The sequence below is a fragment of the Prionailurus viverrinus genome, chromosome A2 (genome assembly GCF_022837055.1).
Source record: "Prionailurus viverrinus isolate Anna chromosome A2, UM_Priviv_1.0, whole genome shotgun sequence".
Lineage (NCBI taxonomy): Eukaryota > Metazoa > Chordata > Mammalia > Carnivora > Felidae > Prionailurus > Prionailurus viverrinus.
In genome coordinates, this window is record NC_062562.1 from 77,089,733 (window position 1) to 77,100,604 (window position 10,872).

The 10,872-nt window shown below is 43.8% G+C and overlaps 1 protein-coding gene across 1 annotated transcript in view; it reads left to right on the top strand.

The window, feature by feature from the left end:
- LAMB4 (laminin subunit beta 4) overlaps positions 1 to 778 on the top strand; it is a 100,541-nt gene extending 99,763 nt beyond the window's left edge. Inside the window, exon 33 of the mRNA XM_047832482.1 lies at positions 552 to 778. Coding sequence (XP_047688438.1) covers positions 552 to 691 — 140 coding nt within the window. The 3' untranslated portion in view covers positions 692 to 778. The remainder of the gene's footprint in view (positions 1 to 551) is intronic.
- Positions 779 to 10,872: the final 10,094 nt, after the last annotated feature.

The following is a 10,872-nucleotide window of genomic DNA, read 5'->3' on the forward strand; positions in this document are numbered from 1 at the left end:
TTCAGTCAGTTGAGCACCTGACTTCGGCTCAGGTCACGATCTCACGGTTTGTGAGTTCCAGCCCCATTTGGGGCTCTGTGCTGAAAGCTCAGAGCCTGGGGTCTGCTTCCGATTCTCTGTCTCCCTTGCTCTCTGCCCCTCCCCCACTCACCCTCTGTCTCTCTCACTCTCGAAAATAAACATTAAAATTAAAAAAAAAAAGTGAAGTTAAAACAGCAAAACAAACATTTGGAAATATGCACCAAATCCAGTCAAGGGTCATCATTTGTCTTTTCATTTCTAATGAATTCTAACTCGCTTTAGACTGACATTGATAAATGCCATTAGATAGAAACTACTTTTTAGACAAAAATATCAACTTTTCTGCCCTGATTTGTGTGAAAACCTCAAGAAGTCTGGTGAAAATAAACGTTTTGTCCGTGGAATCAAAACGCAAAGCTAAATACATCTTTAAGAGACCCGTAAATCCCTGTGTAAGGTATAAGGCGGGTATCCAGATTCCAAACCAGACCAAAACCAAATACATCCTATACTTCATTTTCTTGTTTCAGATTTAGAAAAGAAGATCCAAGATTTGAATCTGAGTAGACAAGAAAAAGCTGACCAGCTGAAAGAGTTGGAAGATCAAGTTGTTGCCATTAAAAATGAGATCGTTGAGCGAGAAAATAAATACGCTGCTTGCTACAGATAGAGGGGAAGTACGAAGTCACCTGTGCCTTCTTTTCTGGCTTCTGACAAGTAAACCTGAAGAGCTGTGCTGAACGTGGGAAACAGAAATGGTCAGTCCTGCCTGCCTCCCCGTCCCGAGCCCGGTCCTTGCCAGAGACCTGAGCTGGGCCCAGGCAATGCTGTTCCATGTGGAATAGAAAGGGGGAAGCAGAGAAATCGCCTCTGGCTCGAGAAACCTTTCCTCTTGCCTTCCTTTCTCTTTTATAACCTAAAAATAATTTGTTACATATGGCAAGCACAAATCTAAATAAGTATTCTATTTACTAATCATCATTTCCGTCAAGCGAAACTAAATGTGAAATGACTTGCTAGGGGCTGGGGGACAAGGGGAAAAGTGTTACTAATCAGTGGGCATAAAGTTCCAGTGAAGCAAGATGAATACGCTCTAGAGTTCTGCCTTACATTACACGTAAGTCAAGGATAACGTATTGCACACTTAAAGTGTGTTAAGAAGGTAGATCTCAGGGTGCCTGCGTGGCTCAGTCGGTTGGGCATCCAACTCTTGATTTCAGCTCAGGTCATGATCTCATGGTTTGTGAGATCCAGTCGCACATCAGGCTACCCATTAGCAGTGTAGAGCCTGCTTGAGATTCTCTCTCTCCCTCTCCCTCTCTGCTTCTTCTCTGCTTGTGCTCTCTCTCTCACTCTCAAAATAAATAAATAAACTTAAAAAAAAAGAAGGTAGATCTCATATTAAATGTTCTTACCACAATAAAGTAAAATAAATTTAAGCAAATGGAGTTAAAATAAGTCACTGTCTCTAACACTAGAATGGAATAAATCTGGATGGCATGTGCTAACTTGTCCTGTATTTGATTTTTATTTGGATTTGCACTATGTACAAAACTATCACTCTACCGTGAGTAAAATGCATGGAATTCAAAATGTAATTGAAAAAAATTTTTTTTTACATTTATTTATTTTTGAGAGACAGAGAGAGACCGAGCACAAGCAGGGGAGGGACAGAGAGAGAGGGAGACATAGAATCCAAAGCAGGCTCCAGGCTCCGAGCTGTCAGCACAGAGCCCAAAGCAGGGCTCGAACCCATGAACCGTGAGATCATGACCTGAGCCGGAGTCAGACGCTTAACCGACCCAGCCACCCGGGCGCCCCCAAAATGTAATTTTTATACCCGCTTCCCTATATATCCATTCTCTCAACCAAAGAATTCCACCCTCCCCAAATGGCACTGGAACAATATTCAAAAAGATAAATATTGAACTACTTTTCATAATTTGCAAGCATTTTTGCTGCAAAATCTGATTTTTGAAAGAGTAGCAATCCTGCTGTTATTGTTTGGTATGAAAGATCGGGTTGTCTCATTTCCAATTAGGTCTGTGAGTCCACATTAACTTGTTTTGCATGTCTGCTATATAACAGAGCACAGTGCTTCTATTTGTGAAAGTTGTCCTTCAGCAGAGTTATTTTAAGGGAATCTAGCCCCTCATTTTTGCATAACAAATAATGGACACTGACACTGCCGTATGAAAGAGGAAAGCAGCTGGAACCATGTCCCTTAAAGACTGACTCATAAAAACTGGATTTAAACATTTAACGAAGGGGGCTTTAGGATTACACAGAATTATGACATTTCTTAAAACATAGATTATTTAGGAAAATTGCAGTTTCCCTGGAGATCCTGAAGAATGGAATGACATTTTTCTACCGGAAAGAGCCCCCAGAAATCTCTCTTGAAACATGATTGTAATGTTCTTACACTTTTGGAAACTTCTACGAAAACAAATGACACACAGAGTTGAAAACTAGACTGTCACAATGTCTACGTTGTTTGCTCCAACGTACAGAGTGGAACACATTCCAGCTTTCCCACCAGGACACTGACTTCCACCTTTGAACGGGTGGTTGACTTTCCAAGCATGGGTATCTGTTTGCAACAGCAACATTCAATTGTTTTACCTTTTTAGTGGTTGGAGACTATGCAAGTACCAGCCAGAGAGTGTGGAAAGGGTTGAAGAGGAAGGAGTTTCTGTCTTCTGACCAGCAGGCTATTGAGGTCACCCCAGGCAGTGAATTCCCCAGCGCTGAGGAAAGCACGGGAATCAAGTGCAAGGGCAAGATAAACCCACCATCTCTCCTCCAGGCCTCCGGGGATGAGGGATCCCGGTTGGAGGAGGTTAGGAAGTATGTGATGTATTTTGGAAAGACTGTAATCAAAAAGTGGTTATGCTTTCTAAACTTTGGTGTTTAATAAGCCTTGGTTATCTTAAAAAAATGGGCATATGCAAAAAATCTTCTTCCTGAGATAAATCATTTGTAACTTGTATCGTTTGCTGTATCGGTTGTTCAAGAAGTGACCCAGGCAAAGATTCGGTGAAACGGTATCTTTTATACGTCGCAGAGTCATCTGAATATGTGTCGCAAGATCTACTGTAAGACTTAGTTGAACCTGCATATTAAGAAAATAATCTTGGGGCGCCTGGGTGGCTCAGTCGGTTAAGCGTCCGACTTCAGCCAGGTCACGATCTCGCGGTCCGTGAGTTCGAGCCCCGCGTCGGGCTCTGGGCTGATGGCCCAGAGCCTGGAGCCTGCTTCCGATTCTGTGTCTCCCTCTCTCTCTGCCCCTCCCTTGCTCTATCTCTCTCAAAACTAAACATTAAAAAATTTAAAAACACAGATTGAGATTGCAAACTTCGTCTCTGTGACTCCTCAAGAGGATGTATTAGGATTGATGGTTTTCTTCCCTTGCTACTCATTCCACGTTCCCTCTGCCTTCAGCAAGCATCTCTTTGCCAGTTAGAGTGACCCAAACCTCCTTTCCTGAGGATTCTGTCTTTGAAGGTCCTTCAAGTACGGGGGTAGAGTGCTCTTACATTTTGCCCTTGGATGTGGCAGGACTGGATTGTGGAGATTGTAGTCACACGCCTCTAGGCTGCCACTGTGTAACAGCAGCCCTTTAAGAGTTGAGATCGAGTACCCCAATCCAAAGCATAATTCCCCCCCTTTTTAGCCTGTTTATCCTCTAGCATGAGGACCCAGAAATAGCTGGGTATTGGCGTGTTTTCCAATTGAATGGTGCAACTATTGTGTCGTCTAGTAAGAACGTACTTCCTTAGAGACCAGAACCTAAAGTCAGGTATAGGAAGTAACATTTGGCCTGCGAGTCATTTGGATGTAACTGTGAACGGTGTCACACAGACTTTCACTCTCTGTTGGTTTTAGATCCATGTATACTGCATAGGAGAAGGCTCCATCAGCTTTCATGGAAGAAGGCATGGCTCTGTCTGGCACCCGCATGAATACATTTTCTTTTTTTTTTTTAAGTTTATTTATTTATTTTGAGATGGGGGGGGGTGTGAGAGGGGGGGAGGGGCAGAGAGAGATGAGAGAGAGAGAGAGAGAGAGAGAGAGAGAGAATCCCAAGCAGGGTCCACACTGTCAGTGCAGAGCCCGATGTGGGGCTCAAACTCACAAACCGTGAGATCATGACCTGAGCCGAAGTTGGATGCTCAACTGACTAAGCCACCCCAACATGATATACATTTTCTTTGCTTTGGTTACAATTTTTCTGATCGTTTCCTAAACTTGAGTTGAGTGAATGCTACATCTACCCAGCACTGGGAAGTCTCTTGAGGTGTGTGAGGGACCAGTAGAGAGAAGTCTAGACGAATTCTGTGCATCTCAGAGCAGGGGTTGAGTGAAGGGCAGGAGACAGCCAAGATTGAGACCGAGAGTAGTGGCCGGGCTTATAGAGACTGGGACCGGCAAGACCCAATAACAGGGCAGCAGACAGGATCTAAGATTCTGAATATGGAAGGGAGAGCAAGATGGTGGACAGTGCACTGGGTAGGTCACACACGGTGTGGGTCAGAGGTCAGAAACATTTGTAAACCAGCTAGTCTCAGCAAAAAATCATTATGGAATGGGAATGCAATCTGGTGCAACCACTCTGGAAAACAGTATGGAAGTTCCTCAAAAAACTAAAAATAGAACTACCCTATGACCCAGCAATTCACTACTAGGCATTTATCCAAGGGATACAGGTGTGCTGTTTCCAAGGGACACATGCGCCCCAATGCTTATAGCAGCACTATCAACAACAGCCAAAGTATGGAAAGAGCCCAAATGTCCATTGATGGATGAACAGATAAAGAAGATGTGGTATATATATATATATACAATGGAGTATTACTCGGCAATCAAAAAGAATGAAATCTTGCCATTTGCAACTATGTGGATGGAACCGGAGGGTATTATGTTAAGTGAAATTAGAGAAAGACACAAATCATATGACTTCACTCATATGAGGACTTGAAGAGACAAAACAGATGAACATAAGGGAAGGGAAACAAAAATAACATAAAAACAGGGAGGGGGACAAAGCAGAAGAGACTCATAAATATGGAGAACAAACTGAGGGTTACTGGAGGGATTGTGGGAGGGGGGTGGGCTACATGGGCCAGAGGCACTAAGGAATCTACTCCTGAAATCATTGTTTCAGTATATGCTAACTAATTTGGATGTAAAATTTAAAAAATAAAAAATTAAATTTAAAAAATTAAAAAAAAATCATTTTGGAAGATCAGGACACAGACATGAGGCAGCTGCTGTGGTCCATTAAGGAAACCACTCTATCTTCTCCTAAATTAGAAACCGATCTCAGGTGAAGGGCAGCTCAGGGCCCATAGTTACCTGCAATTAGCCCAAAGCACCAAGATGCAAAAGGAAGTGAGGGGAAACCAAAAGCAGATCTTGCCAAGAACAAACAAGCCCGAGGGGGAACAGGCTAGAAATTGCTATTCAACATCCCTTCTCTCCCTTCTTTCTTTGGGTAATAGGACTCCTCCACGTTTTAACTGGGTCCACGGCTGCCTAGTTCGAGAAACCGTACTTCTCAACCTCCCTTGCAGTTCAGTGTGACCATGTGACTGAATTCTGGCCAGGAGGATAGTAGGGGAGGGTGTTGGATGCAACCTCAAGGACACAACCTTAAAAGGAAGTTGTTCACCCGCTGCGGTAGGCAGAATAGTGGCCCTCAAAAGGTGTCCGCGTCCTAATCTCCTTAGCCCGTAACTGTTACATCATATGGCAGAGGGAAATTAGGGCTGCAGATGGAGTTGCGGTACTGACAGCTGACCCTGAAATCTGGCAATTAGCCTGGATTATCCAGGTGGGTCCAATGTAATCGTAAGAGTCCTTAAAAGTGGAAGAGGGAGGCGGAAGAGGGATTCGGCGAGATGTCAGCATCAGGAGGGTTTGGGCTGATGTTGCTGTCCTTCAAGACAGAGGACAGGTGCCACGGTGAACGTAAGTGGACCTTAGAAGCTGGAAAAAGCAAGGAAAGGGATTCTTCTCCACTGCCTCCAGAAAAGAGCACAGCTATGCACGCCACACTTTGATTTTAGCCCAGTGAGATGTGTACCAGACGTCTAACCTACAAAAATGTAAGCTAAACATGCCCTTTTAAGCTACTGTGTTTGTGGTAACTGGTTCTAGCAGCAACAGGAAACTAATACAGTCTCCATTTCTTTTTCCCCTTCAAGTGGGTTGGAATACGGTGAGCCAGGTATAACCCTGCAGATGAGGATCATACTGGTGGGAAAAAAAGCAAAAGAAACTTAAGTCCCTAATTGACTAGCAGTCAGGGTTCCGGCATGATGCAGAGGGTACAAGCGGGTACCGTTTCATCAGGGGACGGTGGACAAAGATGTGGTCAGAGTGGAGGAAAACTATAAAAGATAGGACAGCATGAGACGGGGGTCATCACCACACTTGGCCGTGGGTGAGGAAAGACGGTAACGACTGGGAATTAGCGTGTGTAGGAAGGCCGCTCACCAGGCCCCATGACCCTTGGTAAAGGGAGACAGTCAGTCGTGACCACCTTGCAGAGGATGTTAGGGCATAAACACCTGATGCCACCCTCCCCAGTCACAGCCAGTCTCTCGTTAGTGCTTCCTGTTTGCGAAACCAAGATATCTGACTGATGCTGCCCATGTAGACCAACCTCCTGGGACTTAGGGGAGACACAATGACCATGTGCAGTACAGCTGTCTATGCCTGGCTCCCGTGGGCTACCTGCCAGCTTGAACTTGTACCAGATAGAAAAGCAAACCTCTCCTGTGATGTCACTAGGACCTTGGTCTCTGTGAAACAGCTGAACCAACATCCCCTTGAGGATCTCTGGGACACTCGCGGAGTCCAAACCCTCCCCTGACTGCTACAACAGTCCCCTCTCTGTCCCACAGCATGGGGACAGTGGACTAAATTCTGGTGTGTCCCCTACGTGACTTCTCACGATTCACAGCCTCTCTGAATTTCATGTCCTTATTTCCTGCAGCTGTGAAATGCTAATGACTATACCTGATCTGCCTCCCACGGTCACTCACATGGGAAAGGGCTACGAGAAGAGAAAGGTATTCCTGAAATCCTTCAGGACCTACTTCTGGTCAATCACCCCATGTATGTTACATCTCCCCTACTTCTTTCTAGTGGCTCCTAGAGTGAGCGCTGGCTTTCTCGAAAGTCCCATTGTTGTCGGTCCGCCAAATCTGATTTTTCTGTGAGGAAAACCTCCCTTCAGCCAAAGTCCTTCTCTTCTCTGGCCTAGCTGAAAACACTTTCTCTGAAATGTCCTCTAACACTGCCCGTTCGCTGATAAGCCTTATCTAACCAGATAGCGAGTTCCATGAGGGCACAGAACATATGTTCAGCCACTTCTATAGCCTTTATAGAACTTAGCACAGAGTGAAACATGCTAAATATTGGTGCACTTACGTATTCCATAAATCGACTCCCAATTGTTGCAAATCAGACAGTCCTCGGACCATCCCTGAATGAAAATGTTTTCCCGCTGCAACATGAAACCGGCTCACCATGTGGGTTGGCCCCTCTAAAAATGTAATTGAGAACAATGCAAGTCTTTAACTCCATATTTAGAGGGGGAAAATGTCCACTGGGAATTGAGTACATGCATAGGACAAAAGAAATCCTTTTCTCCCATCCCTCCCGCTCTCTGTAACTGACACCCTATAGCAGCTATTGAAAATCCCCTCCTTTCTCTGGAAAAAGTCTCCGCTGGAAAAACTCTTCCCTCCCCCCCTCCCCCCCCAAGCAAGGTCCCTGCTCTTTCCTCTCAAATCTGGTTCTTTCCCCCGCATTTGGACACTCTCGCCTTTCCTTGGCCATGGATGTTTGTTTACAAGATTGTTGATATTTTCCAAGCCACAGGGCCATAAATTGGAGTGCACCACTCCCAAATGAAGGTCATGGCCTCACAGACAGGCGACAGCTACAATTCCCAGGCAGAGCTTCCTGAGCCAAAATGAAGGACAGCTTTGCCTTGCATTCAATTAGGCTTTGTATAGAAAAAGCGACTAAGTGGCTAAGCAGAAAGCCTTAACACATTTGAAAACATTTTTGTGTTCATAAAACATATTTATACAACATAAAGGTTTATGTATTTATGTATATTTAAGATTTATGCAAAGTTTATGTAAAGACAGCTACAATTCTTAGGTTCCTCAGTAATCCTTAGCCATTCAACAAACTAGTTGAATCAAACCCTCCTGTGTGCAAACCCTCACACATACATACCCATTCTTCTTCCTCCCTTGCCAACAATCCCCCACCCCCCAGCAAACTAAACCTGAACAGAAGTTTTTTTTCATCACTTTATGTTCCTCACTGAAAGTTCTTTGCCAGCCCTGAATCTCCTGCTTCAGAGAAGTGACAAACTTTGGTGACCAAAGTTTTCACAGGCTCTTTCCATTATAAGCATTAAAGCTTTTAGGAACAGAGATGCCTGCTTACAATTTACCAGAAGACTGCTCCATTTGTTCTCTCCTGCTTCCTTCCCTCAACGTTCTGTTTCTTCTCTTGAGAGAGAGAGAGAGCGAGCGCGCGAGAGAGCAAGAGAGCGTGTGAGCATTTTTTTCCCTCTCCCTCCAACATAAAGCAGATGAAGGATGACTTCTCTTAACACCTGCTCATCTATCAGCATCTAGCTTTTCTCTTCTGGGAAAGAGCTTGAAACTACATATAATCTTTAGTTTTACTCGTTAAATGCTCTGAGTGGCCCTTCTAGAGGGCTCCTTGTGCCCTACCAACCTGTCTGACTCAGCCTGCTAACTGAACAAACTTTGACACAAAACAAGTTTATCACAGCCTCTAATTAAACATATTAATCAGAATGCACAGGATTTTGAAGACGGTGTTCTTCATGTTCATATAAATTACGTGCCTTTTGTTTTTAAAGGTTAGCTGTTTGATTCATAGCCAGGTCTGACGTGACATACCTCCATACTTCTTTGATGACAAACACGGAAGTCTAGGAAATAGAGGGCTGGCTACATTTTATCTCCCATTTACCAGCTGGTAATAGACTAAGTTTACTGCAAAGTTCTCTTGCTCTCCCTCCCAAGAATTAAAATCTAGTCGTTAGTACGGTTACTTGCTTGCAGGGAAGACTTGGAAATAGATCACAAAACATTTACAGTAAAAAAGAAAAACTAAAATCTACCAGTGGAAGGTATTCCCTGTAAAGGACTGTCCAAAAAGTACTAGATGGAACTGGGCAAACCCTTAGAGATGCTGGCTACGGATATCTCTCTGGGGCTGTGGCATGTGATCTTCTCTCCAACCTTGCCTCTCCTTCAGGAAAAAGGTTTAGGAAAGCCAAAACGCAAGAGATTTAAAGAATTCCCTCCCCCTCTCCCCTCATTTTCAGAAGGGTACTGAGGTTACATTAGCTGGGGTCACATAGCTAGTTGACAGAAATGTTAAGGCAGCCGTGATAGAAAACCTATCCCAGGACAATACTCATTCTATTGAACCCTCTTTTTTTTTTTTTTTTTTTTTTTGAGAGAGAGGGGGAGGGGGTCTGGGGAGGGGTGGAGAGAGGAGATACAGAATCCAAAAACAGGCTCCAGGCTCTGAGCTGGAGAGCCCGATGCAGAGCCCGATGTGGGGTTCAAATCCACGAGCGTTGACATCGTGACTTGAGCCAAAGTCAGACACTCAACCTACTAAGCCACCCAGGCGTCCCTGGACCCTCTCTTTCAAGACCACTTGTTCTTTTAACTGGTCTTAGGCTCTATTAAACAGTCCATCAAATACAGTAGAACATTTTCTTAAAATTGACTACAATTTTTTATATAAATGGCCCTAGAAATTATTTCACCAAAAGTAACTCTGCTAGAAAGAAAACAAAATTAAAAATGGCTCACCAAATAGAAATATTTTATCATTTTTTTTTAAGTTTATTTAGAGAGAGCACAAGCAGGGGAGGGGCAGAGAGGGAGAGACACAGAATCACAAGCAGGCTCCGTGCTCCCAGCACAGAGCCCAGCACGGGACTTAAACCCACAAACCATGAGATTATGACCTGAGCTGAAGCCAAGAGTTGGACGCTTAACCGACTGAGCCACCCAGGTACCCTGAAATACTTTATCCTTAATGTTAGTGAACAAACATGTATCCTCTTGTGGGACTAGTAGGTCTTTTAAGAACAGCCAACTAAAGGAGCATATGGTTGTCCCCAAACATACTCAACAGAATTCTTTTCAGTCCTCAAACCTTCCATGTAGTTTTTAAAAACAGGGCAACAAGGTACCTTACAAATAACAAGGTAGGCCAGATTTTACGTAGTAAGTTGTATTATTTCTACAACTTATTACAATATGTGTGTATTCAACAAAATTCATTTGGTCATGTAGAAAAACCCAACCACTATAGTCCATCTATAGGACATGCAACCAATTTCCAGGACTCTGTAATAACCAGACTCCTACCTAGACTCTTAGCTCTGTAAAAGTGAATATTTAACCCAAGTTGTTGTTTTTTTCCTTGACTCCCAATGGAGCCTATTAAAAGCATCACTATACTGTGAACTTTCTAGAAAGGAACAGGAATGGAAGTTTCATGGAGCCTGAAAAATCGAACAGCCAAACTAGTGTTTGAGGATTCCAGAGATTCGTACCATGGGAAGAAGCTCAAAGCTTGGAAAGGCTATATAAACATCCCATATCTAAAGATAAACACTCGGGGATCTTTACGACACTGACATTTAGCTTTGTGTTGGCCATACTGCATGACGACTCACCTAGGAAAGCAAAATACTAATGGAGAAGGTCACGTATTGGGGATTAGAAGAACAATTGCTTTCATCTGGAAAGAAGTCTAAACTTT